Source organism: Trichinella spiralis (assembly GCF_000181795.1).
Source record: "Trichinella spiralis strain ISS 195 chromosome Unknown Scfld4, whole genome shotgun sequence".
Taxonomy (NCBI): Eukaryota; Metazoa; Nematoda; class Enoplea; order Trichinellida; family Trichinellidae; genus Trichinella; species Trichinella spiralis.
Genome location: NW_003526943.1, coordinates 5,466,049 through 5,492,376, shown reverse-complemented (window position 1 = coordinate 5,492,376; position 26,328 = coordinate 5,466,049). Strand labels below are relative to the sequence as shown.

The window sequence follows — 26,328 nt, the reverse complement described above, 5'->3', positions numbered from 1 at the left end:
TGTGGTGGATTCTTACGTCATTATTGAAGAAATACAATTAAAATATAATATATAAGAATATGAGCAGTTTGTTTTTTATAGCTATTTATTTCATGAAATTTCATTATTCGGTTGTAATAACGTAAATTTGCTGAGAATGAAGTTTACGGAATAAAAATGTTCAAGTACTTGAATGTAAAATGTATAAAATTGTCTCATACTGTCATATTTGCGCAATATGTGCAAAACAAACCCTGCTTGGACGACAAATCCTATTAGTCCATTTTCAATACTTCAAACAAAACTGACCCCTAAGAAATGTATATAAGCAGCATTTTTCTGAAAAAATTTCATTTCGTTTTTTCGAGTTGTTGTGATCAGAGATCATTCACAATGTACATTAATGTTATTACGTACACTTTTCCGTCAATGTCGACGATGATATCCAGTTCCGCTGCGCAGAACCCGCCAGGATACCAAGTTCCACGACTGGACATGCATCAATATGGTTACATGGACGGCTTCCTGATTAAAATGCACAACGAGAGGAAACGATTGGCTCAAATTTCTTCCAACGTCTTGTCGGCTACTCCATCCTACCACATGCATTGTCAAAGGCACCATCAACAAACGACTCTCCCGAACAAGGTGGACTGTGGAAGCTACACTCCTGATGCTCGTTGCCCTATACTGTGAAAACCGATGAATAGCAGCATATTTTGAGACACTTTATTATCACTTGTATTGTTATGTATTGTTGTATGGACTCTTAATAAAAAAAACAGTGTTGTGAAAATGCGTTTTCAATGCCCATTAGTAAAACTATTTAAATTCTTAATAATTAAACGAAGTAATGTAAGCGTAAACTTTAAAATCCATCATATTTGTGCTCACGCTACGGGATTCATTCGCTGCAAGATGAACTGCATTCCTACATCACCATCCATTGGTGTTAAATTGTTAAGTCGATTCTATTGTTCTGTAATTTCTCAATTTCATAATTGTTTGCATCAAATTACATACTGATTTCATTTCTATAACTTATCAACAGTTGCATAAAACTTGTACCGCCGCTATTTGGATTGTGGACAACTGCTGCCCTGAAATTTAGACATTTTTCTTATTTTTGTTTTGCTGCTTCTGTATAATGTGCGCTTTTTTGTTTTATCGTTGACATGTTTTTCTTCATTTGCTTCTAAGCCTTTTCTTGAAAATCTTACTGAACTGGTATGACTTTTATTATTTTGTAAAATTGCTTTAATTGTTTTCTTTTGTCTTTTGATTCCATTTTTATTTGTGTTTATTATTAGTTATGATTCTTGGTTTCTTTAAATTATCGCACTGTGGTCGTTATAATGTTTTTCGTATTTTGAATTTTCATTATTTCCGTTGCTGTTTTATTTTCTTTGTATGCCATGAAAATGTATTTGCCATTTGTAGTCAGTTCTGTTTTTTTAGGTGGTTTATTTACTCATAGTGAATTCAACGCCCTTATATGTTTTTTTTCTATACAATTGATTTCATTATAGCTGAGATTTTTTTTATCTTTTTTACAGGGGTGGTTTTACTCGGTCCCGCTTTTCTCTCATTGGTCTTTGCCCACGCTATTTTATTAGACCGCCAAATCTTTGTCGTATTAGTTTTCATTTTATTTGGCCGTGAAGTCTTTGTCGTATTGGTTTTCCTTGTCTAATTGCTCAGTGAAGTCTTTGTCGCATTGGATTTTTTTGTATAATTGCTCATTAATTCAAACTCTTCAGTTGTGATTAAGATTTGACGGTCCAATAAAATAGCGTGGGTAATGACCAATGAGAGAAAAGCATCTTAGTATTAATGTTTTTTCACTGTGCGCATATTATTGCTGTTTTGTGTTTCCAATGATTGATTTTTCATATGGATGTTAATGGCGTCAACATAGATGTTCTGTAATTTTCTTTGTTTGTATCATGTTTTTTGTTTTTATCATTTGATGCGTGTTCCACTGCACGCATGCAAATTTTTTTTGTATCTGCTTCATCTATGGTTTAAGTTATAATAACATTTCTTTGTTTTATTTTCTGGTTCTGACGTATATGAATTGGCCTAGTTTAATCGTATTTTTTAATTAAACTGTTTCGAAGGAAATTTACAAAGTGTGCGAACCTAAAATTAATTAGTTTTTATTTTGCCAAAAAAACTTTTGTTGTGTTAAATGCAGAATTTGAATAGAGAAATTGTTAAATTCCGTTACGTATGGCCTGTGTGGAGCCGGCCTTAGGATTCCAAAAATACTGGCAGCTTGTACTCATCGCTACTGGCAAGTTTTTATTTCTCTGTCCTCACAGGTTGCAAACATCCCTATCTGCTACCGTAACCGATGTTGTTGTAGTGGTGACGTAATCGGCGAGTAATGGGCGAGCGTGAACGCGAGCGGAAGTGTGACCACGTGTTTGTGTGTGTGTTGTGCGATTCTTCCTGAATAAATTTTAGTTTCCATGTGTTTTTGTTCCCGAACTTAATTAACGCTGATAAGCCTGAGAGAGGGCCAGTGACCCGTTAGTGAAATTCAACTGTTCCGCACACAGTTGGATCGAACATTACATTGGAACCTCTCAGTTCGTTGTAGTGTTCTTACCTCTAAAATCCATTTCCTCCTGCTAATCAGCAAGACATTGGCCATCTGCCCATTTATGTTTCGTCATTTTTTTATTTTTAGCTTAATAATATGATTCATGTACAAAATCATTTGTTAATATTGTGGTATTTGGTAATCATTATATGAAAATATTTAATTCAATATTATGAGCTGATAAAACACGTTTATTTTAATTTATAAATTATATTATTGCTATTTTTATGAATTTTTATATTCAAATTACAGTACACAATTAATCTTATTTATCTTTTATTCTTACTGTATTATTGTCATTTATACTTGCAGATCAATTTCGGAATTAACAACTGTAGATTTGTTGGCAGTATTTCAGTAATTAGTGTATGGAAGTTACCGACTACTAACAGAATGGCTGTCGGAAAGAATAAGAGACTTTCAAAAGCCGGAAAAAAAGGTGGAAAAAAGAAAGTGTATGTTTTTTCATTCTGTTGTGCGATTTATGGTTGAATGTTGTTTGTTTCAGCGTTGATCCTTTCACGAGAAAAGAATGGTATAATGTAAAAGCTCCAGCTTTGTTTATGCATAGAGATATTGGACAAACATGTGTTAATCGTACACAAGGCACAAGTAATAAGCCTTTTATATAGTGTTGTACTTTTAGTTTAAGTTCATTAAAAGTTGGCTTTTCAATTGTTCTTTAGTTGTTTAATTTATCATTTATTTTTGGTGGTATGTATATGGAGATTTATAATTCATTTCTTTGTACTTTAAAATATTGTAATATTTGTTATAATTAGCTTTAGTATCCATATATGTATATATGTTAATATTATATGATTTCAGAAATTGCGTCTGAAGGTTTAAAGGGTAGAGTGTATGAAGTTTCACTTGGTGATTTGAACAACGATGAAGCGGATTTTCGTAAATTTCGACTGATTTGTGAATATGTACAAGGTGACACTTGCTTGACGAATTTCCATGGAATGAACTTCACGCGAGATAAATTGTGCTCTTTGGTTAAAAAATGGCAGGTATGAAGTTTAACATATTTTCACAGATCTGTAGTATGAAGTTCAAAGGTTACTCATGCATTTCTGTTTTAGACTCTTATTGAAGCTTTTGCTGACGTAAAAACTACCGATGGATATTTTCTACGATTATTTTGCATAGGTTTTACGAGACGTCAGCCAGAGCAACAAAAGAAGACTTGCTATGCGCAACATTCACAAGTATATTTTTTTTATTTTGTTTATTATTATTCTTATCACTAAAAGCTGAAATTTAGATTCGAGCTATTCATGTGAAAATGGTCGAAATTATGACTAAAGAAGTTTCAAATTCCGACTTGAAAGGTGTAGTGAAGAAACTGATACCTGATAGCATTGGTAAAGACATAGAAAAGGCATGCGAGAGAATTTATCCTCTTCACGACGTTTACATTCGTAAAGTGAAAGTGTTGAAAACCCCAAAGTTTGAAAGTAATATTTTCAAGAAAACTACAGCTAGTGTTTAAATAATTTAAGTAACTTTTCAGTGAGCCGTTTAATGGAGATGCACGGATTGTCAGGAAAAAAAGCTGATGAAGAAGAAGTTGGAACGTTTGTCGATCGTCCAGAAGGCTATGATCCACCAGTGCTAGACAGCGTTTGAAATAATCATTGAAGACATTTGTAATGAAGTGAAAATAAAATGGCAGTTCAGGATGTTTCTTTTTTAACATATTTAGCGGCACATAAATAAGAAAACAGTAATTTCATTTGATTTTGATTAATTTATGTGATTTTCAAAATGACTTTGTAATATGTTTACTGTTTTATTGTACATGAGGTATTTATTAATTTTGTATATAAAGCAGCATCTTAATGATATTTGACGTGCAGTACATGGTGGCAAATAAGGATTTATGAAAATTTGTAATGAAGAATAGATAAAATGCAAAAAATCATGTTTGCAGCTGTACAGCACAAGGCACATTTTTCGATTCAGCATTAATATCATCAAAAATAGATTATGTAATCAAACGTAGGACAGTCAAACTTAATCATATGTGATCAAGTTTTCAGACGTAGATGTGTTGATAAGTAGTACTGTAAATTCAGAAAATGAAGTACAGAAAATGAATTTGTCTAGTTACAGGTGAATTTGAAATTTATAAAATTACAGTAACTCACTAAATGGTATTAGTTATAAGTTATAATTGTATCGATTTATAATCTACAAATAAATTTATTTTGAAATTTTAGTATGAAAATCGAATCTAATTGGATTGTGATATTACAGATAAATGACAGTACTTTATGATAATGTGTTGAAAGGTTACGTAACACTTTTAATAATAAATAAATAAGTGATGTTAAATATTAAGATAATAATACAATAATTTGATAATGAGAAATAGATTAGTGTTCAAAATACTGCCCGGATTAAAATTTTTTAAACATAAACATATATTGACTAAATTGAATCTTTTTGGACGAGTTCGTTGAACAGTAATTTATAATTTTCTGAACTATCAAGAGACACCACAAGAAAGGACAAAGTAGAGGAACAGATTGAACCTGGAAATACGTGGTAACTTACGCCTAAAACTCACCATTCTCCAGCCAAATATCAGTGCCTTTGCTGCTACTCATCAAGCACACCCTTCTCATTAACGATGCCAAGTTTTCAAGTAAAAAATATCATAATAGTTAAATAAAAAATTATCAACCACCTTCAACATCATCATGAAGTTATTTACATCATTATTTACCTGAATACGGCTATTGTAGGAACAGATATACAAATTGAAGAAAGAATAATTGATCATAAAAGTAAAATGAATCTGTTCGAGAATCAGTAAAGGGAAAAAGGGTACCTTATAATAAAGAAATTTATTGTTAATAATATTCATTTTGCAAATTTGGAAGTCGATGAGGCATCAAGGAATCATATGGGGTCGATGTCATAAAAAGTTCGTTTAGCCCTGATTTAGAGTGATAACTGAATTAACCGAAGGGACTTGACGTAAGTCTATTATTGATCGACGGATTCGTGATTTTGTAGAAGGAATTTTAAATTTTCCGCGTAAAAGAATAAAGTCGCTGCCAACCTGACTATCGTCGATATCAACATCGAAATTCTTGATAACATTATGAAATGCAGTACAATAATCAAAAAATCAAATTAATGAATATAATAATACTAAATTTAGTTAATGTGTTTTGATTTAATATTAATACAGAATGTTTTATAATTTTGCTTCAGTAAAAACCTTACTATGTAAATTGTTTTTCATTTGAGAAGCTATTAAAGTTTATTTTATTGGTATTTAAAAGCAAAACGCTTTTATTTAGCATGAAGTTAATGCAAATAAAATACAACACACAACAAAGAAATGAAATTAAAAAGTTGGATATTATATTAACTCACAACTGCAAATGCATATTTAACGATTGAAAGGCTTTATTGAATTCACATATATTTTTATTTTATATAAATTTGTACATATAAAAGAAAATTGCATAAAATTTAAAGTAACAATATTTCACTGCTGCATCTGTTACATTCTTATTTACTCATTTGTTTTTTAAATAACAAAAGATGCGCTTTAAAAAGCCACTGACGATATTGTTACGAAATTGATTGTAAAAATAAACATTTAATAATAATGATGATAGTGCTTTTATTATTTAATTTTACTTTACAATGCTAGCTGAATAATGCCTGCCATATAAAGAGTGAAAAATTTTATTACTCAACAGTTCACGTACACATCAGGTGATGATGCTTTCAAATAGATTTTTGAAAAACAAACGTAAATTCATAAAATTCAAGAGTGGTGAAGTCATTGCATTTTATTTACAGTTATTTCAAAATTACAATAACTGGCAACTTCTCCCCATTTTTGGTAGCCGTATCTTCGGTGGAAAATAAAGAGACTGGTGAGACAAGCACTGTGCGGGCACTTTCACTTTTCACCGGCTGGTTAGGTTCAACAAACAATAATGTATTTAAATTAAATTTATGCAAAGAGGAATTGTTGAGCGAAAGTCTTGGCCTCTGATCAGCGATACTTAAAAGTCTTGCTTTCCAATCTGAAGTTCGATGTGCAAGCTTGAAGGCACCAGTTTTTGAAATATAATATCCAACGATGAGGAAAATTATAAACATGCAGCTAACTGTTAATGATATTGCAATAATCGCTATCTGAAACCAAAAAGTTTCACTTCCATTCTGTCGATCGTCGACTGTTGTATCGTCTTAAAAATATCATCATTTCAGGGATGAATCAAAATTTGTAAAAGGTTTAATTACAACAAAAAAACCATACCTGATTCAGAGAAAATACTATCCGACTGCAAATGTTGATTTTGGATATCCGAATAGCTGAAATAGTTGCACATATCTTCCTTGCAGCATCGAACCACCGCAGCAGTTGATAACTGTTCCAACAGTGCTGCAGCTTTTTCACCACTGGACAATGAACGATGACCATCAGTTGCACTCTTGCCGACAGTTTCTAGTGTAAATTCTGTTACACATTTGTACGGCTTTTCTGCTTTCAGTTCCAAGCAGCCACGCCAAACACCGTTTTGATTTGAGTTTTTCCACGATGACGGTTCAAAATCTTCAAAACAACCAATCTTCGATTTGCACATGTAAGCACTTTTGATGCATGATGGCAAATTGCAATAACATCGCAGTAACAATGATTCACCTGAATTCAAATGCAGCAAATAAGCAACATCAGCAACAAATGCATAATGCATAATATATTGCACTTAAACAAAACAGGCATGTTATTATTATTATTATTATTATTATTAATTATTGAATATGAGCTTGATTGGAAAAAATTTTACCAGAAAAAATTTCTCTCATGAAGCTTAAATATCTGGAAACTAATCGACAGACAGTTTTTCTAACGGGTCAGAGCATTCTGACCAAAAACTGAAAGAAAGACAACGCCGGAAATGACCCCACAGTCAGATGCACCTTCGACCTGATAAAAAAAATAGTTAATTACAGTGACCCACATGAAAACAAATTATATCATACTGTCGTGTGCTTGAGAAGAGTCGAAATTGTGAAATACAATCTACTGACATTATTATCCTTATGAAAATAAAAAAATTTTGTTCATGAAACATTTCAAAATTTTTTTAATAAAAATAAATAAATAATCATGAAATAATTTCGAAAAAAAGGTATTTTCACTTTAAAGCAGTTGGGCCATGTTTCAAAGAATGTGAAAGAATAGTGAAAATTTTTTCAAATATTTGCACAAGTTTAATTTGTTTGATTACTGATCAAGCGAGATTAGAATGCGCCTGATAGACATAAATCAGTTCCTGCGTCAATTTGAAGCTGTTAATAAAAACATCTGGCGCCACCAACTTCATGACAACACATTGTAATCATATCTTGGCATCGTCTGGTCTAGAACTGCAGATAAAAATAAACAAAACTATATATATATATATGCCTATGATCGAAAAATAGAAGAAAAATAGCCAAAAAAAAAGAAAACAAACTGCTTGTCAGATTATTGTCTAGACATCTAGTGGATCAATATCACCTTAGCAATGCTTTATCATGATTGTTAATCATTGATGTTAACTGAAAACCAGTCCTCTCAAGGCAAACCGCACCAGCTTTGCGGATAAGGCTAGGTCAAAAAATCATGGCAAATTTCCAAACACTGTTTATTCACAGACAATATAAATATATGTTATAAAATAATAAGAAGAAATGATTCTTACTCTCTTTTTTTGTAATAACTCGCTAAACAAACATAACCCAGTCGGATCAACAGGGTCAAGTGTAGCTTGTCTACATAAAAATAAACTGCTTGAACATGGCCGAGGCGGAATAAAGTTCACATCAAATGCCTCCACCTTTCTGAATTGTTATATACTGTAATGTCGGCTCATTGCTCAATAATATTCGATGAATTTAACAATAATACAATTAGTTCACAATGATGCTTATTGTTCATTTAAAAAACTTTCATCAAAGTTATCATTTGGTCATTCAACAGTGCAGTCTGTTGCGGTTGAACATATGCATTTGAAACAGCAAACATTTGCATATATTCACATCTTAACAAGAAAGGAAGATAAGAATTAAAAAATACTACAATAATACAGCATAAAAACTGCACCAGGGAAAATTTTCGAGTTTCTATGCAGCAATCACCACCACACACTCAATAAGGGTAGTACATAGGATAATTTAATACGAAATTGTTAATTATGATTGTTGTTTGAAAAAGAAAATTTTGTGAACTTACCAAAATGAATAGCAAAGATGAATGAAATAAACAATGAGCAGGTAAAATTATGACCGACGTTGGGCATGATGACTGTCAGCCGCAGAAAATAATAATCGCAATAAAAATGTTCCTCACGGCCCCTCGTTGCTTTGCCGTTTACTGATGACGACGACGACGACGAGGACTGCTGGGATTTTTTCTACCTCTCCAATGGAGCAACACGATTGATCAACGTGAATACTTATCGTCGGCGGCGGCGTCTGATTGGTCAGGTCGGGGAACAGTGTACAGAAGTGGCGCCGCCAAGCCGGCCCGCTGACAATGGCGCCATTAGCTGAAACACTTGTTCATTGTTTTTACGCAGACGGCACGCGGTTTGCCGGTCAGCTGTTGTGTGTGTTCTGCAACGGCCGACAATTAATTCCTCTTCTTTGTGCATCTTCCCATTTTCTACCTCAGCGGCTGCTCGTTGACCCGAGACGGGCGGCTGATGAATACAGTGAAATTGTATATCCCATCCAAATGGCTAATGATCATTGTCGACCACCCAACTTAATTACCACCACTCTGCCGTGTATGTTATTCGAGACACCACCTGCGTTCATTGTTCATTTCGGATTTTTTGATTGACAAGCACATTAAATATCACTTATAAATTCAACTATATTCTATTCCAATAAAATGACTAATGATATTTCTCAAAGATTATTAATCGAAACATAATATTATACATATTCATGTTTGTTTTTTTTCAAATTTAATATCCATCTATATTTCAATAAAACACATTTACACTGTTGTTTGCTATCATTTGCTTTTAAAATCGTTAAAAAAACATGAATTACTTGCCATTCACTTGTCAATGTCAAACAAATCAACAGCCACCATTTAATTAAGAATAATTTCCAAATACCCACGTATAATAATTCTTTTTAAAAATTTTCTTCAAATCATCATCTTATTTTTTTCAATTTTTTGTTTTATACGCTTAAACAGAAAAAGAAAACAATATATATATATACATATATATATATATATATAAACATAATACTGTATAATAACTTCTTTTTTCTTCAAATAAATTCACATGTATATAATGGTTTATTATTAATATAATATATAATCATGGTCATGCTTTCACATTCGATTTGTACTGTTGCCAAAAATGTCGACGCATCGGATCCATATCAAGAAGCATATCGCACATCTGTAAATAAATAATTACAACAAATGCTTGACAACAAGATCAACTTGCTTTGATTGCTTTATTTTTGAAATTCTCATCTTCAGTTTTTTGGAATTTGTCCAAATATGCCGTGTACAGAAATGCCAGCAGTTGTGGAGAGGTTTGTTTTTGTGAAAGCAGATATTCACAAAAGTTGACTACATTTTCAAACGAAGATGGACCTCGATCTTCCACAATACTGAAGCAATTTTGCACAGTTTATATTTAAAATAAAAAAAACATTAATCAATTATTCGATTACATAATTTTGAATTACTTGATAAAATTTTCTTTTTACAATATCATACTTTAATTTAATGATACATGAAGGATAATTTTAAATTTCTTACCCGTTCAGATAATTCCAAGCGCTTTCATTGTGTGGCAATTTTTTAATATTTTCCAGCGTCATTCTGAAATAAACAATGAAATGTAAAATAAAATGAATAAAACTTGCATACAAAGCTTTTGTAAATTGAAACATCAAATAAATTATATTTGAAAATTATTATGCAATATCGTACTGAATTTCGCGTTCGGTAACCTGCGCATCAAAACCAGTTGTAGAATTGATCACGAAATAACGATAATTCCAAGCGGAATTATTTCGAGCATCTTTTTTGATCATTTCTTCACTATACACCAATTCATTATCCCAAAGTTTAAAATGACTAATCAACCACTGTCTAAAATTATTTCAAACATACAGTTAACAACTACTTAAACAAAGATTACATATATTCAAACCGATGCTGCCAAGCATGATAATTTTTATAATCTTCCTGCAGCATTGATTGTGTGAATTCCAACTCGCCAGTTGGGTCGTTAAGAATTTCAATTAAAAGTCGTCGATGATGCCTTAAAAATATTATTTTTTTCATAAAGCATTAAACAACACATAAAATTTAGAAAAAAGAAAACAACTACCATATTTGATAATTTTTTGGAGTTTCATCTGTCATACGAGAGCAAAATTCTACTTCGTTTTTCAAATCTTTGTTCAATTCTTTCAGTATTTTTCGACGATAATACCTAATCGTAATTATTAATTAATTAATATTTCAATCATAAAGTTTTTTATTTTAATTTTACAACCACTTCTTACCATACTGTGTAATTCGCAGGATTCAAATTCGCTGCCTCTTCAGTGAGTTTCAATGCCCGTTCGCTGATTTCTTGTTTGTTAAACAGGGCACGAAAATATGCATAAACGTCTTCAACTGAAACTTGCAATAGTTCAAGTCAAAAACCCAATTATCATACTCTTTTTCTAATAAATATTTAAACTAATGAATTGTATTTGTCTAATTCAAAAAAAATGAATTCTTCAAATCTTCAAAATTTACAATAATTACACAATGATTAAAACATTTTCTGCTCATCTGCACGTAATGTTCATATAAAAAAGTGAAAAGTAACAAATGTAAATTTAACAAAATAAACAAAATTATGGATTACATTTTTTGCTACAACTAATGTTAATAACGCCGGATTCTTCTTCTGACAGATAAATCGGCTGCACGTCTTTAAATTCTGAAGAGTTGAACACGCACTGTGATTCAGCCATCGTGCAAATCTGAATTCTCGCTTAATCGACTTTTCTCTTAAATTTCAACAAAAGTGAAAATACACAATTTCAAAAACATAAATATTAAGAAGCATTAATGTTTAAAAATACAAATAAAATAATTCAACATCAACAGGTTTACAATTCAAATAAACTTAACAATCGTTATTCGCATTGCATTTTCTCATTTTAACAGCAAAATTTTACTGCACAATAGAAGTTCTACATTCAAGAAAAAAAGATTACACCAAAATCCATCTCAAAATTACATCTCAGATTTATAAAATATCTTTAAATTCTTCTTTGTCAAGATTAAGACAAACAGTTGAATAAGTAAAGTAAATAAAATAACGATATTTGGATAAAAAGAATTCAAATGAATGCAATTTGAAAGAAAAGCAATGTTTACAAAAATGATGTCAATTGGTGAAAGAATCAAAAGCACAACGAAGCACGCTATGCCACATATATTAGGACATATCTTTGAATTATAAAATAATATATAAAATTTCGATCTGTCCTTATCAGTATCGCGTAATTTCGAAATTCATTTAAAGTTGATGAATTCGATAGATTTAAAGAAATTCAAGATATTCAACACTTCAGTATACTGACAGGATCAAATTAAACAAAAGAAAAAAGAAAACTGCCACTATATTGAAGAATATTTTAAAAAAATTTTCTTATTTAATTTAAATTGCAGTCCGTATACATTTTTAATGAAAACGACAAAATCTTAAAAACATAAAACATTTTCAATTCAACCTTTCCATTTCATTCTAATTGTTTTTTTACAAAAAGTTCAGGAAGAATTTTGAAATTATTCAATTTTTCATTTAATAAATTTATGTAAATTTGAAGCAAATTTCGTCCTTTTATAAAATTAAGTTAATCTTCTTTTAAAATTATAATTAATTCTGTTTAGCGTAATTAAATAAAATAAATTCTCTATTTTAATTATGAAAAGTTCACGTTAATAGAAATTGCAATAATTAAAACATATCTTTATTATCAAAAAGCTTACTGTAATATCGCGAAGTTTTGTCAAACTTTTAATAAATCCAGTATTTGATTGAAACTTTTAATTTTTTTAATTTAAGTTATTGAATTTAGGTGCAATAAAAGTTTAAACTTACTTTCATTAGTTATTAATATGGAAATATGTAATAAAAGTGTAAAGTAGGGTGGTAGAAATGTTGGGAAAAACTATTGTTGACCTCATAAAAATGACAAAAGTGGCATTAAAAGTTATGTTTAAAAATACTTTCGTAAGTTATTTGAAATATTTAACCTATTTTAATTTATTTCATAAAGCTATCGATTATCAATTATCATTATATAGGAAATGGTCATCATGTATTTTGCTTTTCTTTTGGTAAATGTTTTTAGACTGAACTTTAAATTTTCTTAATTTTATCACTTTTATTATTTTTATTTTTAGAAACCCCAGACTGATAGTAAAGCGACAAATTGAGGACAATGGGTAAGAATTTGCTTGAACAGGCTTGATACTGTTTTACACTTGAAGCTATGATATAATTGTTGAAGTGAAAATTTGATATTAGTTATAATCTGTTTTAAAGAAATATTTAAATTTATTATATTTTTATCTGCACCAAAGATTAGGCTTTTAGTGTTCATGATGAAGTCAAATAATGAAGTTCAGTATCAGTTTGTATTTTTATAATACAGTTCAGTTGTTGCAGTGATTTTTAATTCAAACGTAAATGTCAGAGTTGGCAGAGTATATGAAAATGAATAAAATACAACAATTAAAAGCAGTTATTATTTTTGAAATTTGTTTTTTTCAGATTTTTCTCGTGGCAATTTCCGTGGCCGAGGTGGCCGTGGAAGAGGACGTCTAAGTTTTGGAGATAGAGAAGGAGGTCGTGGCGATGGCTTCGGAGATCGTGGAGGTCGCGGTGGTCGGAGAGGTTTCGGTGGGCGAGGTGGAAGTCGAAGTGCAGATCGAAGTAACGAGCAGTTATTTAAATTTTATTCCTTTCCTACGGTACTTTTCGAATAAGCACCTCAATTTCAAGATGATGGTGGTAATCGTCGTTTCTCTCGTGGTGATCGTGGTAGTAGAAGTGGTAGAGGAACTCCTCGTGGGAAAGGCGGATTTCGTGGCGGAAAAGTTGTTGTTATTGTGCCTCATCGTCACCAAGGTATTTTTTATTTTTTCTACTGATTTTTGGTTATTTTAATATTTATTTGTATTTCTGTAGGCATTTTCATGGCCAGAGGCAAAGAAGATGCTCTTGTTACTTTTAACTCAGTTCCTGGCGAATCAGTCTATGGCGAAAAGAGAATATCAGTTGAAGTACTGTTTTAAGAACAGTTTTTAAATGTGTTAAAATTTTGCATTGATCTTGCTTGGGTCAGTGTAATTAGTTTTCAGAAACAAAAAATGCAATCAGGAAAATGTATTATTTCTTTTACAACAATAATAATTACTACAGATGGTAAATTTTGTAATGTATTAAGAAAATAAGGACGAAGTTAAATCAAAATGAAAATTCTTATTTATTAATTAGCATTTTATTTTAAACAGAACACATCTGATTTTATTTGTAATGTTCATTATTTTGCAGGAAGGTGAAGAAAAGAAGGAATATCGTGTGTGGAATCCATTTCGAAGTAAACTTGCTGCTGCTGTTATGGGTGGACTGGATGACATTTTTATGAAGCCTGGCAGTCGCGTGTTATATTTAGGTGCCGCTAGCGGTACTACAGTTTCTCACGTTTCCGATATTATAGGACCGGTAATTTAAATAAATGTATGTATTTTGTATTTAATATAATGTAAAAAATTAAAATTTCAGGAAGGAATATGTTATGCGGTAGAATTCAGTCATCGTTCTGGCCGCGATCTTTTAAATGTAGCCAAGAAGCGTAACAACGTGGTTCCAATCATTGAAGATGCTAGGCATCCTCATAAATATCGAATGCTAATAGGTATAGTTTTAAAATAAAATTATAATAAGAAAGTAATGAAGAATACCAAAATGTAATGTTATTTAACAAGACTATTGTGAAGAAATACTTGTATATATGTAACATAAAATATAATGTCACAACTGTAGGAATGGTTGATACTATATTTGCTGATATTGCACAGCCAGATCAAGCTCGTATTGTAACGCTCAATGCTCATCACTTTTTGAGAAACGGCGGTCATATTGTAATGTCGATAAAAGTAAGCTGTTTTGTTATTGGTAAAACATGCAATACAATGTAATGGAAGTTGATGTATTTTTGAGCAGTTTCTTAAGAAAGTAATAAATTTTTTTCTTTATTAAAATTGTTAATATGTTTATTTTGTATTGTTTTGAAACAGCGATGAATTTATGTTTGTATCATGCAGTATTCTGTGGCTATATATGGAATGCTTTAAAGTAAAGCAGGTTTATAGAGTAGTGAGTAAAATTGATAATAATAATTTGAAATTCAGATTTGTTTATGCATATACATGTTACCATGTTTTGTTTTTATTAAAGTAGTATTTTAAAATTAAAAACAATGTAAGCATTTTTAATCTACACAATATATATTTTTTATTCATTTAATTTTTAATAGGTAATAAGAAACATTTGCAAAAGTTATATATATGATATTGATAATTCTGTGTATGATAAGAATGAAAATTTTAAAGGTAAAGCAATTTCATATTTCAATAATTTAAATGATGCCTACTTTCTTTTTTAACATTAATTGATGTTAGTGTATGAATGTTATGCTGTTTTTATGATATGACGTTTTATTATTTTAATTTTATTTTCAGGCGAACTGCATAGATTCCACTGCAGAGCCTGAAGTGGTGTTTGCGGGCGAAGTTAATAAACTGAAACAAGAGAAAGTCAGACCAATCGAGCAGATCACATTGGAGCCATATGAACGCGATCATGCAGTAGTAACTGGCGAGTATAGGTATGATTATGTTTTTTTTTCTAAATTATGAATAATACATTGATTTATGTTTCACTTTTTAGACCAACTGCAGTAAAGAAGCAGTCAACGTAAACATCAGAGATTTGTTTTATTGTGCTTCTTTTGATGATGCGTTTGACTATAAATAAACTATATATTTGAATGAACGTTTTATCAGTTAAGTAGTTTTCAGCAGTCATATTATTATTATAAAATTTGAAAGTTCTTTTACAACTGTTGGTTAAAGTAGTGAAAAACAAAATCTTAATACTTTTAGAAAATGTAAAAATGAAATCTTATAATTGAAAATAAGAAATTTTCATTTTTAAGATTAGAAAAAATTTTTTTCTTACATCAATGAATTTCATAGCCATTGATTGTACTGTATGAATTGTAATGTAAAAGTCATAATTTCATTACATGAATTTGAGAAAAAATGTTTAATACAATAAATAAAAGATTGAAAGCTGAAAACTTATTATGCTGTTTAAAGCAAATCAAAAACAGTTGACAAAAACAGAGTGAAACAGTTAATAAGTACAAACTGACGACAATTGTTGTGGCAGTTTTTGGTTGAATGTGAAAATTAATAATAAATTAAAATAGAAAGAGCAAAAGTATTCAAATTTGACGAGCTGGAATCATCGGGTGAGAGTTTTATGTATTTTTTATATTTTTTCTGTATTTACATAACGTTTGGCCACTAAGATGTGGTTGGTTTCAAGATAAGTAAAAAGAAGAGGGTAAAGAGGGGAGGGAGGGAGAAAAAGAAAGGGTATGGAAAATCAGGCTTGCAGGCGTGTGCGGTGTTTAAGAATTCATTCAGCATACCTGACATGCATAATTTAATCAGTGCAAAATGGATTATTATTATGGCACAATGGTTGCATGTAGATGTTTGATGAGCAGAAGACAGAGTTGGACAGAATTCTGCGACTTTGTACTGTTGATGTTGTTTCCTTTCGGACCAGGACCTTTCCTTGGTATTTTGTATGCAGAATCGGGCCGCGTTCTTCATTTCAAACTTGGTCCCTGCCTAACAGATGGACAAGTTTTAAGAAACAAACTAAACAAAAGTAAAATAGCCATCGGATTTACGTCTTTTGCCTTTGCCACGATTTGGATTTCCACCTTCAAACATGGCTTTGTTCGGATGCTGCCCCAACAGCCAACTTTTGAAATTCATTTCGGTCATTTTGATCGGCGATTGCATGACCATATTGGCGCCTTCGAACATCTCGATCGGCGACTTGCGGACCCTGTCGTTGAAGTTGTGCCACAAGGCAACGACAAGCTCTGTGGCCATGATATCACCGGCATGGGCGGAGATCATCCGCAGGCAGAAGACCCCGTCAAGACCAAGGTATTTGTGGACGAATTTTTTCACCGACTGGCGGTCAGTGACTAGCTCAGTAGCGTGAAGGTACTTTCTGATGAAGCGTACGCGCTGCGTGGGCGCGAGCGAAATGATGAGCCAATGGCACAATGAGCAGAGGGTTATCAACGAGACCATGAAGAACCAGAACCACAACAGTAAAAATATTTTCTCATTAAACATGTTGATCATCAGTACGCATTGGACAGTGTGATGGTGGACGTTGCCGAGAACTCGAACTTCGAAATCGCACATCGTCACTCGGGGAAAATTTCCCGACTCGTCCCATTCACGACCATTCAACAAGTCCAACAAAATGTGAAAACCATACAGTATGTTGCTAGTGCCGAGGAACGTGTTCAACAGAAATATCTGACCAAACACGTTGACCGTGTATAAAATTTTTATCAGCACGTACAAGCATGACACATAGCTGCCAAAACGACGACCAAAGCAGGAACCGCAAAAATCACGATCACTCACTTCCCTCTGTATTTCCAGAGCATCTTCCATGTGGCCAGCGATGGTGTGCACAGTCATCGACCTTGCCTCGTGATCCATCATTCGAGCATCACATGCCATCTGCGTCAATCCCTGAACGTCAATGCCTGAAATTATTATTATTACTATTGTGGAAAATTTTTATAATCATTTAAATTAAAAATCATTCAGTTTTGTTGATATTACTAAATAAATAATTAAACAGAGAAAATTTTGCTTTTAAAATTCAAATCAACTTCAGTTTGATCAAGCAGAAATTTAAATATCATCAACCATGGTCGTCCAATTAACAATCGATTGAAACGAACAATGTATCTTATAAATTTTGATATAGTTGGATAAAATTCCACTTGTAAATGTCTACTGTGATTAATAAATAATAATAATAAATCACTTAAATGCATTAGAATGCAAGAATTGCTTTTCTCAATTGAAGGACTAATTCAGTCACACTGCCAAACTAGCAGTTTACGACATAGCTAATGCACCACGTCATTGATAGCGTTGAAAAAAATCATTCTTTGAGCATACATAATCACAGTGCAGACTAAATAGAAAAAGATAATAAATCCAGCAAATTATAAATAAAAGTTAATCACAACAATATATTCAAAATAATCTAAATGCTATTCTGTTCTCAGCTTCAAAAATTATTTTATATACGAGTATATTATAAATTCAATGAAGCAATTTCATGTGAACAAAAAAAAATTATTACATGAATTTTTTATAAATTATTCAGAAGGATTCTGTTCTTTCTGAATGTGACACAAAATTGCAATCTGTTGAAATGTAGAAATGAAGCGCAAAAACAGAAACTAATAAATTTAATACACTGATCATTAGCAAATTACTCTGCATTGAAAAAATGCGTTCATTAAGAAGAATATATTTTAGTAAAAAAATTATTTGCTCAAAAAAAGGTAATAAAAATATCATTTGATGTCGATTGATTGATGTTTTGGTTTTTCAGAAAAAAAAATGAGAATACTGAAATTGAATTCTTTTTTCTTTCGCATGGTCAATTTCAATAGTAAAATGAATGAATAGAATTTTAAATAAAGTGGGATATAAATTTGACAAGGTGCACGGACGGAAGATTGAATTTTAAAATTGAACGCTGAAAACACTGTGAAGTATTGTTTGCTCACAGCGGACCGTGGTCAATAATGTTCAATAGCTCGCTTGTAATAAACACGGCTATATACAACGCCTGTGCAATGGTCCAGCTTTTGCCACTGGACATATGTCTACAATAAAAGAGGATTTCGTTTGTCAAACGGGACAAACAATGGCTCATTGATCAAAAATCAATTTCTACAATTCAAACACTGGATACACAAATCCGACTGCTTGTTAAATAATAATAATAATAATATCCTGGGTTACAATCAATTTGGAAAAGTTTCGCAATTGGACTATTGAAAAGTTGCACCGTTGTCAGATGTTGAACTTATTATAATCAGAAAAGCTTTCGAGTGGATAGATTTTGTTTGCAAAGTCGAGTCCATATTTTGCCAAGCAATTCTGCAAAAGAGTTATTTCAATTACGCTACCCCTGTTGGAGATGTATAACATGCCCGTTGGGATCGACCAGCCGGCTGACGTGGAGCCCAGTGGCAAATTTATCCAGGCAATCGCTCAACGCTAGCTGGACAAATTCCCCAAGCAGTCGGTTTAAACGAGCCCAATTTTCAATTACACATGTTCTCCATGGCATAGCGAACACATACGGGCGCTGGACAAAGCTCATTTTAAAATGGCCATTCGAAGGGACATTTTGCGAAGCGATCCTTCCGTCGGATTTGTGCCTTACTAACATACTTAGTTGACAATTCAACAAACAAATTGTCAACATGAAAAAATTCAACTTGACCAGCTTATATTTTTTCAAAATGCTTATCACTTCAATAAATATAGAACTTTCTTCAACGTATAAGCAAGCTTTCTTCTTTTGCTGAGGGCAATTCGAGCAACCAAATCGATCACGTACTTCATTTAAATTAAGTTATCATTCATTCATTTACTAATCACACTGTACAGTCGATTACTTTTCCCACATAAACACTACTTTAAACGATCGTATAATCGTATAAATAATCAACTAATATCATTATATTAATAAGATTTTAAACTATTTATTAATAATAAAATAATATGTTTTCATCAGAACCGCTGACAAATGAAATTCGATTTAAACTTTTATTATCATAACATAATAATTATGAACATCGAAGTGGAATTTTCGTCAAGGTGGGATTAGAAATTTCAAAATTCAAAACGCAAATTATTTAATGGATGTTTATTGAAGCTTATTTAAGAAAAGAAAATACTTTGCAGACGGCAATAATTGTAAAGTTGAAACGAATTGACAAACAATCAATAATATTAGAGCAGACTAGAAGCACCTGAAGAAAATTGTTCGAACAAATTATCCACTGATTTGATATTTCACAGAGTATTTTATTCATAACATTTTCGTAACAAAATGTTTAATTGAATTAATAATTGATGAAAACATTATCAGCTCTTTGGTGGTGATTTATTTGCTTTTTTGATTATAACGAAATGAAATTTCGAATCGTTTATAAACGACATAGTCAATGTTAATTAGCATGAAAGCCATTCGTGTGTAAATAATTTAAAAGTTTAAATGACAGTATTGCTTTAATTATTAAACAATTGCGTAGTTGAATTGAAAAATTAGAACCAGAACTAATTTTCAACTGAAAATAGAAAAAAGAAATGTTTGAGCAGGAAAAGCTTTTTAAAGTCAAAAAAAAGAAAATTATGAATGCACAAAAGAGCGGACGTTGAAAATTCCCTGAACAGTTTTTAAAATTATTCCCAAAAAGAGAAACTCTCCACGATTGCGCAGCTGCTTTTACGACAGCATCAATTTGAACATGTTGTTGTGCACAGTTGCACAAAAAACGGCAATAAATTATTCAGAAAAATCAAATAATCTGCTTATCCTTAAATAATCAACGCATTAATTTATGATTCAACAGCTTGAAAACACAAGGCGAAATATGTATACATCAAATTCATGCAGGTATAATAAACTGAATATACAGAATATTGCTAAAGGCTGCACCAATTGGATTAAATTAAATTAACTATTAATAATAAATTTGCTTTTTGTAATGGAATAATTCATCACGTGAAATTTGACTTCAATTTATTTTACAACTGACAAGGGTCACATTTTGCGGAAGAAGAAGAAGTAAAATATTAAGATTGCTAGAATTTTTACAGTGAAATTTACAATTTAATAAAATCTTTTTTCAATTTTAAGATTTGACTTCCGTTTACAAAATCAAGCAGCATACGAATATATGATTAATACAATAAATGTTCGACACACACAGGAAGAGAGGGTACTTAGAAAAACGTTTTATCCATTTTTAAATTAATTGATTCATTTATATTTATCAAAACTGCTGAAAAAATAATCATCACAAAAAAGAAAGATTATTACAAAAAAATTATATTAATTTTTAATAATAAAAAAGTAATCAAAAATTGGTCTTGGAAAAATTTAATTAATTTTTCCTTCTTTTAACCTACTTATGAAAAATATTTTAATAAGCAAAATGCTATTTCAACAAGAAAGTAACACAGATAAAAAATTGAAATAAATGCAATTATTCGAATTACGTCAGTTTAGGTAAGTGATTTTTCTTAAATGTTCCGCTTGGCGATCAAAGTAAAACTTTAATCAGATTTTGTCCAGCATTTCATCGCTAGAGTACAATTAAATTTCAATACGATTAACAAGTGCTAATGTCAGCAACATTATTAATTTCCTTCGGGCATGCCGCATGTTGCATAGAAAAAAGTAATAAATGTCACAATTAAAAATGTAAAAATTTTCAATTCTAACTGTTGCCCCCCCCCCACCCCAACCATCAATACAATATTAATACTTCAGTGGTGTGTGAGAATGTGATTTTCTGTTGGTGCCGTTTTCAGAAGAAAAGCTTGTTGGATTTTCTCATTGGCTTCTGTGGCAACAACAACAGAATAGAATGTGAAATGCACGCTTGACCAATTTTCATGAAGCAATATCTGATATATTTACACTTAACTGTCAAAATAACGCGCTTTCATCGAAAATTCTCACACGAGTAAACAATAAATTTTGCCTTTGGGCAATGAATTGCACTCAAGTTTGCAAACAACATCAGCTGCAGAAGCTTAAAAGTTGGGAAAATTTTTAAAATAGCCAAACAACTATTTGCCTTGAAGCAAGTGCTTTCAAATTGTTCTTCATTCACAAACATGACAACCGAAATATATTTGACGTAGATGAATTTAATGGACCGCAGAAGTGATGATGCCTTACGACTTTTATGGACGCGTCGATAAATTTACGCTACATGTCCGAAGCTTATTGATGATTTGTTAAGAAATTCTTCTAAGAATATAAGTTGCAATACAAACAGTGCAATTTACTGTTTTCGTTCAAAAAATTTGTTGTCGTATTCCATTAGAGAAAAGCATGCAAATAATATACCTGACTTTGTAATTTCTAAACTTTTCAACTTTAATTTTCATTCATATTAATAAAGTGAATTAGAAATCATTTATACAATAAATTGCATAAACTTGCTTACCAGAATGCCAGTGAAGAAGGCCACGCCATAGTATACAAGGAATGTAGAACATTAGTGCCTCAAGCGCTAGTACAAACGGCACCCATTGGTAATAACTAATTTGCCGAGATCTCCGTTCACCGTAGTCCTGAGGAATTGCGTGGTGCATCGGCAAATAATACGTATTCTCCACCCAACAAAAATTTTCAGTGTACTGCTCCCAAGCATCGGTAAACTGGGCTGGTACCCAACACTGAATCGGGTAACCAACGTATTGTTTTGCGCTGACGATGATGGCAAACGCAAAAATAATCGCACTCGTATAATGGTAATTTAATTTGTCCACAAAATCATCATCCACTCTTGGATGCAAGCCCTTGAAAATGGCAGCCAAATAATAAAGCAGCATGTTTTGTCGACTTGTTCAGTCCATTCAAGGCACTGGATGGAAAAGGTTGTCGAATATCATGTAGTAGAACAAATGAACGTCATTCGGTGAAAATCTAAAGAATAAAGAATTTGAAAAGCATATTGCACATCCATCTGAAAGGATAAATTCATGCATTTATCCTGAGACACACGTTCAAAGGAAAACCTTAACACGTTTATAAGTTAAAAGTTTTTTGTATGACTAATTAATGTCATTTCTCTATTGGAGATTCGAGTAATTGATTGCACATTTTCCACATGGGATTCTGGACAAACGGAAATCTTGCTGTTGCTATAGTTTTACGTTGAACAGAGGATGCAGTTGCTAAATGCACTGTCGTCAGATGCTTTAACTTAGTCGGCTGCTTATTGCTTATATAAAGGCAAAAACAACAATTTTCATGGACGTCATATACGATCAATCTTCTCAGCTTACTCGACAAATTCAAACTGATGGCGTTCATGGCGGCCATTCACTTACAGGCGCTGTATATATCAAGCGCTTCGAAAATCGATTATTGGCTAGAAAGCGCGGAAGAAGCAGCTGAGGTAAAAACCGTCACGCATGCGGTCTGTTACCACTGTTGCTATGGTAAAACACGGCAAACCTGCGGAAACATTATCAGAAGACAATGACAATAGAAATACCGAAATTTTCTCTCTTCTTCTTCGCGTGGTTTAGTTTTTTATTTTTAGTCTTAATTTTTTGCTTGCATTTCAACATCTTTTTTTTTGTTGAAACTAAATCGCCCATCACACGAAATCATTACTCAGTCACCTTGTGAACAACTAAATAATCCGCTAATTAGCAAAATAAAGTTTATCCGTTTATTTGATGCTTTGCAATTGATTTGCACTCGAACAAATTTCAAAATACACTAACGAAGAAATCAGATGCATCAGAAGAAAAGAGAGGAGGGGGTAAGAGTTGTTTGTGCAGTGGAATTGTTGTCACGTTTTTTCATTTGCTCAGCAAGGGAACTGAGCAATTTTGCTCTTTCATCTGACTTCACTGATCATAATGAAAAGGCAATTTGAAAAACCCACTTGTCAACTTTAACCTTAACTGCGGCTTTATTTCAATGCGCTTGTTTTCTACTAATGTTCTGAAAGAAAGAAAAAATGTCAAACTGTTCGGGCATTATTAAAATACGGAAAAACAATAACTTTTCCAACTATTGCATACTAAATTTAGTCGACTGCGTGTAAATTTATTTCTGCCGGGAAATGTTGAACATTATTTAGCAATTGTGAAAGCATAATCAAAGAATGGCCGAACAAATCAGTGCGTAATGAAATGCACACAAACCCTTCGTAGTCCACCTCTCCCCCTTTGCATTTCTCAAAAAAGGACTGAATTATTTAAACTATATCTTAATTTCTATTAATTTCTAAAATAATCTTCGTTCTGATAAAAGAAAATGATAACAATTTCAATCATCTTGAATAATAATTTCAAGAATGACACTAATAAGAATATTTAAGAATTGCTTCATATATTAATCAGCTCTAGATATATGCATTCATTTGCATAAGGAGAAGCAAAATTTATGACTTCATTACTTGTGCAAAAAATTTGTTTTAAAATACATTCTTCAAATCTTTTAATGCTTAAAACATGAAAACTAACTTTTTATTCAATTCAGGTTTAATAAGTTAATCACATCAATGCTGATCTCTTTAATGCTTATATTAAAATGCTTCAGATAACTGATTGCTATTTTTTAAATTAACTATAAAGTTACAGGTACTATTGCAATCATGTTGTGAAAAAACATTTTTTGCAAAATATAAAGAAGTATCAGCAAGTGATTATCAGTTCTTTTCAAAAGATTTTTGCTGCATGATTTCTGAAATTTGGAATTATAGATGAAAAGATAGTGAATATTTCTTTTATTAAAATGATATAAAAATTAATTTATCAAAAGTGCCATATGCAGTTATTTTGACACTAATTTTATAAAAGGAAAAAGAAAAATAATTTCAATTGTATTCAAGAAAGTTTAAGTATAATAGTAGTTTATTCAAAAATGAAATAATAATAAAATAATAATAATAAGTGCATCGTTGAACTTGAACGTTCAACAAAGAACGTGAACTATTTAAAAAGTGAAATATTATTAATTTTTACTGACCACATAACCTTATTGGAAAAGAAATTCAAAAGCAATTTGACAATGCTTAATGGTAGATTTAGATGCTAAAAGAAAAAATAATCATTTGTTGTACAATAAAAAACTCTAAATGAAAAACTTTTCATCCAGACAATAACAATAAATAAGCTTGATCGACAGAACAAGTTTAGATTAAAAGCTTTGAAAAAACGAATTATTTTGTTCAGTGGTGATAAGTGAATGCGAGTGCTTTCAAATATTCTATTACTTTAAAAGTTATTAATTCATCTATATAAAATATTGGAATTTCAAAAAAAAAGGAATTACAAAATAACAATAAAAATATAAATACCGGAATGTGTATAGATGTGGACGATATGTTGATAAGGAATAGCTGAAAAAAAGTGTTAGTTGCTTGTTCATGAGAAACAGAGGATAAACAGAAAGACAGTTGTTCAAAATGAGAAAAATTAGAATCTTTTTTTAATAAATATATAATAAAGCTTGCGATATTTGCTTGCTACGTTTAATTGGACAAGATGCTTAGATGACATAAGAAACTGAACCTCAATGAAATTGCAGTTGAAGGGAAAAGTTGAAAAGAACAAAAGTGTACTCTGAAAGCATCATGATCAATATTATTGCTCTGCTCAGTTGATTGCTTCGACGATAATGGTTTTTCGGTTGACTGCTTACAGAAATAGCAATCAGTTATAAAGCTTCACACATTAAAGTAGCAAAAAATAAGAAAAAACACCTGTCACTTAGAGGAATGTTACTTGAGAACGTCGGTCTTGACGGATTTTTGACATTAATAATATTATCATGTTGCCAATGGCATCGGAATAATCATAATCATAATCATAATAATAGAGAGAAAAATGAAAAAATTTTGACAATGCATTCGTTTCTTTCGGTGGAGCATTTTACGCGTCAAGAACGTCAAACGTTGAATCATGGTGAAAGAATTATTTAATCTGTTCTTTCGAGCGGAAAAGATGTTGTAAAGTGGAATAAAAAATTGTCGAGATTTTTTCCGGCTGAGAAAGGATGAAAACGAGATATCTTAAAAAAAATATTTTTTTAATGATCCGATTAAAATCATCTTATCAGGAGAAAAAGCAAAAACCCAACGTTATTGAAAGACGGCTGCTGTTTGTCGTGTATTCAAAAATTGTTTCAAATCTGTCAAATTAAGGAATCATGTCAAAAATAAATTAAAAATTTCATATTCACTTATTTTTATTTATTCAAGTTTATTTTTGATTTAAAGAAAAAAGAAAATAATAATGATAATAAAATAAAGAGTATAAATTGTAAAAGAAAACAAGAAAATGGAGTTAAATTGGGCTTTCAAAGCAGATTCTCTAATGTAGAAAGAAAGAAGCTTAGATAATTTTCCATTGTCATTGAAAACCAGACTAATTAGCGGAAGATGAATAAATACAATTGTGAAAAAGAGAAAACTGAATTAAAATCTATTTACAATAAAATCAGTAATAAAAAAAAGAAAAAATGGCTTTTTCCAGTTTACAGTCATTCCAATTTCGGCAGAACAAGAAGAAAAGCATACTGTGTGCATTTGCGTCAAACATATCAGAGCTTGATGCTGCTGTTGTTGTTGTTGTTATTGTTGTTGTTGTGCTAAAAGTTTACCTGTTGGATTAAATAGAAACAGCTGTTCAGTATCAAGATGGCCAATTGAGAACAGCTGATGCAGTTTTGAAGTGAAAAATTATGCTTAATAAAGACGTCCAATAA

General features: G+C 31.3%; 11 protein-coding genes across 11 annotated transcripts; 5 read left to right on the top strand and 6 right to left on the bottom strand.

Moving 5' to 3' along the window:
- Positions 1-378: 378 nt before the first annotated feature.
- Tsp_01338 (putative lipoprotein) lies at positions 379-476 on the bottom strand (the record flags this gene model as incomplete). Its single annotated transcript, XM_003377124.1, has 1 exon — positions 379-476. A coding segment is annotated over exon 1 (98 nt), but the record flags the coding sequence as incomplete, so codon positions are not given.
- A 2,457-nt stretch (positions 477-2,933) lies between these two features.
- Tsp_01339 (40S ribosomal protein S3a) lies at positions 2,934-4,273 on the top strand. The gene is made up of 6 exons (XM_003377123.1): positions 2,934-3,042; positions 3,096-3,199; positions 3,416-3,603; positions 3,676-3,801; positions 3,858-4,050; positions 4,107-4,273. Exons 1-6 carry the CDS (start codon positions 2,981-2,983, stop codon positions 4,220-4,222), a joined length of 789 nt encoding a protein of 262 aa, XP_003377171.1. The 5' UTR covers positions 2,934-2,980; the 3' UTR covers positions 4,223-4,273.
- Positions 4,274-5,531: 1,258 nt separating this feature from the next.
- Positions 5,532-7,323, bottom strand: Tsp_01340 (BMP and activin membrane-bound inhibitor-like protein). The gene is made up of 3 exons (XM_003377122.1): positions 6,885-7,323; positions 6,440-6,813; positions 5,532-5,693 (listed from the first exon to the last, which is right to left on the bottom strand). Exons 1-3 carry the CDS (start codon positions 7,321-7,323, stop codon positions 5,532-5,534), a joined length of 975 nt encoding a protein of 324 aa, XP_003377170.1.
- Positions 7,324-7,971: 648 nt separating this feature from the next.
- Positions 7,972-8,645, bottom strand: Tsp_01341 (hypothetical protein). The gene is made up of 4 exons (XM_003377121.1): positions 8,562-8,645; positions 8,354-8,451; positions 8,133-8,222; positions 7,972-7,999 (listed from the first exon to the last, which is right to left on the bottom strand). Exons 1-4 carry the CDS (start codon positions 8,643-8,645, stop codon positions 7,972-7,974), a joined length of 300 nt encoding a protein of 99 aa, XP_003377169.1.
- Positions 8,646-9,149: 504 nt separating this feature from the next.
- Tsp_01342 (conserved hypothetical protein) lies at positions 9,150-9,458 on the top strand. The gene has a single exon (XM_003377120.1). The coding sequence runs from the start codon at positions 9,150-9,152 to the stop codon at positions 9,456-9,458; it is 309 nt and encodes a 102-aa protein (XP_003377168.1).
- Positions 9,459-10,015: 557 nt separating this feature from the next.
- Positions 10,016-12,762, bottom strand: Tsp_01343 (protein farnesyltransferase/geranylgeranyltransferase type-1 subunit alpha). The gene is made up of 11 exons (XM_003377119.1): positions 12,757-12,762; positions 12,645-12,698; positions 12,030-12,101; positions 11,527-11,629; positions 11,164-11,273; positions 11,018-11,085; positions 10,801-10,911; positions 10,578-10,739; positions 10,404-10,466; positions 10,080-10,252; positions 10,016-10,035 (listed from the first exon to the last, which is right to left on the bottom strand). The coding sequence occupies exons 1-11, from the start codon at positions 12,760-12,762 to the stop codon at positions 10,016-10,018; spliced, it is 942 nt and encodes a 313-aa protein (XP_003377167.1).
- A 337-nt stretch (positions 12,763-13,099) lies between these two features.
- On the top strand, positions 13,100-15,699 carry Tsp_01344 (rRNA 2'-O-methyltransferase fibrillarin). The gene is made up of 9 exons (XM_003377118.1): positions 13,100-13,103; positions 13,432-13,593; positions 13,663-13,788; positions 13,849-13,943; positions 14,215-14,385; positions 14,446-14,578; positions 14,707-14,819; positions 15,405-15,560; positions 15,613-15,699. The coding sequence occupies exons 1-9, from the start codon at positions 13,100-13,102 to the stop codon at positions 15,697-15,699; spliced, it is 1,047 nt and encodes a 348-aa protein (XP_003377166.1).
- Positions 15,700-16,409: 710 nt separating this feature from the next.
- Tsp_01345 (hypothetical protein) lies at positions 16,410-16,958 on the top strand. Its single transcript, XM_003377117.1, has one exon. It carries the CDS (start codon positions 16,410-16,412, stop codon positions 16,956-16,958), a length of 549 nt encoding a protein of 182 aa, XP_003377165.1.
- A 180-nt stretch (positions 16,959-17,138) lies between these two features.
- On the top strand, positions 17,139-17,623 carry Tsp_01346 (conserved hypothetical protein). Its single transcript, XM_003377116.1, is given in 4 exon segments — positions 17,139-17,243; positions 17,259-17,316; positions 17,337-17,525; positions 17,598-17,623. The coding sequence occupies 4 exon segments, from the start codon at positions 17,139-17,141 to the stop codon at positions 17,621-17,623; spliced, it is 378 nt and encodes a 125-aa protein (XP_003377164.1).
- A 3,733-nt stretch (positions 17,624-21,356) lies between these two features.
- Positions 21,357-22,433, bottom strand: Tsp_01347 (innexin unc-7). Its single transcript, XM_003377115.1, has 3 exons — positions 22,046-22,433; positions 21,555-21,625; positions 21,357-21,497 (listed from the first exon to the last, which is right to left on the bottom strand). The coding sequence occupies exons 1-3, from the start codon at positions 22,431-22,433 to the stop codon at positions 21,357-21,359; spliced, it is 600 nt and encodes a 199-aa protein (XP_003377163.1).
- Positions 22,434-23,462: 1,029 nt separating this feature from the next.
- Positions 23,463-25,379, bottom strand: Tsp_01348 (conserved hypothetical protein). Its single transcript, XM_003377114.1, has 6 exons — positions 25,347-25,379; positions 25,184-25,258; positions 24,920-24,961; positions 24,597-24,653; positions 23,763-23,806; positions 23,463-23,559 (listed from the first exon to the last, which is right to left on the bottom strand). The coding sequence occupies exons 1-6, from the start codon at positions 25,377-25,379 to the stop codon at positions 23,463-23,465; spliced, it is 348 nt and encodes a 115-aa protein (XP_003377162.1).
- Between the last annotated feature and the right edge of the window lie 949 nt (positions 25,380-26,328).

Coding starts and splice junctions, on each gene's coding strand:
- Tsp_01343 (XM_003377119.1), bottom strand. Junction 10,740..10,800: donor TATCATGCTTGGCAGCATCG/GTTTGAATATAT, acceptor AAATAATTTTAG/ACAGTGGTTGATTAGTCATT. Junction 10,253..10,403: donor GCTTGGAATTATCTGAACGG/GTAAGAAATTTA, acceptor AAATTGCTTCAG/TATTGTGGAAGATCGAGGTC.
- Tsp_01347 (XM_003377115.1), bottom strand. CDS start 22,433: ATGCTGCTTTATTATTTGGCTGCCATTTTCAAGGGCTTGCATCCAAGA. Junction 21,626..22,045: donor CCTTCTTCACTGGCATTCTG/GTAAGCAAGTTT, acceptor CCAACTTTTAAG/CTTCTGCAGCTGATGTTGTT. Junction 21,498..21,554: donor GCAAAATTTATTGTTTACTC/GTGTGAGAATTT, acceptor TAAATATATCAG/ATATTGCTTCATGAAAATTG.
- Tsp_01340 (XM_003377122.1), bottom strand. CDS start 7,323: ATGCATTATGCATTTGTTGCTGATGTTGCTTATTTGCTGCATTTGAAT. Junction 6,814..6,884: donor TAGTATTTTCTCTGAATCAG/GTATGGTTTTTT, acceptor GATATTTTTAAG/ACGATACAACAGTCGACGAT. Junction 5,694..6,439: donor AAAATGGGGAGAAGTTGCCA/GTTATTGTAATT, acceptor AATGTTATCAAG/AATTTCGATGTTGATATCGA.
- Tsp_01345 (XM_003377117.1), top strand. CDS start 16,410: ATGGATTATTATTATGGCACAATGGTTGCATGTAGATGTTTGATGAGC.
- Tsp_01348 (XM_003377114.1), bottom strand. CDS start 25,379: ATGTCAAAAATCCGTCAAGACCGACGTTCTCAA. Junction 25,259..25,346: donor GTCAAGACCGACGTTCTCAA/GTAACATTCCTC, acceptor TATTTCTGTAAG/CAGTCAACCGAAAAACCATT. Junction 23,807..24,596: donor TGAATTTCTTTTCCAATAAG/GTTATGTGGTCA, acceptor TAAATAATTCAG/TCCTTTTTTGAGAAATGCAA.
- Tsp_01341 (XM_003377121.1), bottom strand. CDS start 8,645: ATGCAAATGTTTGCTGTTTCAAATGCATATGTTCAACCGCAACAGACT. Junction 8,452..8,561: donor AAATGATAACTTTGATGAAA/GTTTTTTAAATG, acceptor CAATTCAGAAAG/GTGGAGGCATTTGATGTGAA. Junction 8,223..8,353: donor GACCCTGTTGATCCGACTGG/GTTATGTTTGTT, acceptor TTTTTGACCTAG/CCTTATCCGCAAAGCTGGTG.
- Tsp_01346 (XM_003377116.1), top strand. CDS start 17,139: ATGGTGGACGTTGCCGAGAACTCGAACTTCGAAATCGCACATCGTCAC. Junction 17,526..17,597: donor ATCTGCGTCAATCCCTGAAC/GTCAATGCCTGA, acceptor AAAATCATTCAG/TTTTGTTGATATTACTAAAT.
- Tsp_01342 (XM_003377120.1), top strand. CDS start 9,150: ATGGCGCCATTAGCTGAAACACTTGTTCATTGTTTTTACGCAGACGGC.
- Tsp_01344 (XM_003377118.1), top strand. Junction 13,944..14,214: donor AAAAGAGAATATCAGTTGAA/GTACTGTTTTAA, acceptor ATTATTTTGCAG/GAAGGTGAAGAAAAGAAGGA. Junction 15,561..15,612: donor GCGAGTATAGGTATGATTAT/GTTTTTTTTTCT, acceptor TTCACTTTTTAG/ACCAACTGCAGTAAAGAAGC.
- Tsp_01339 (XM_003377123.1), top strand. CDS start 2,981: ATGGCTGTCGGAAAGAATAAGAGACTTTCAAAAGCCGGAAAAAAAGGT. Junction 3,043..3,095: donor AAAGGTGGAAAAAAGAAAGT/GTATGTTTTTTC, acceptor TGTTTGTTTCAG/CGTTGATCCTTTCACGAGAA. Junction 3,200..3,415: donor TAATCGTACACAAGGCACAA/GTAATAAGCCTT, acceptor ATATGATTTCAG/AAATTGCGTCTGAAGGTTTA.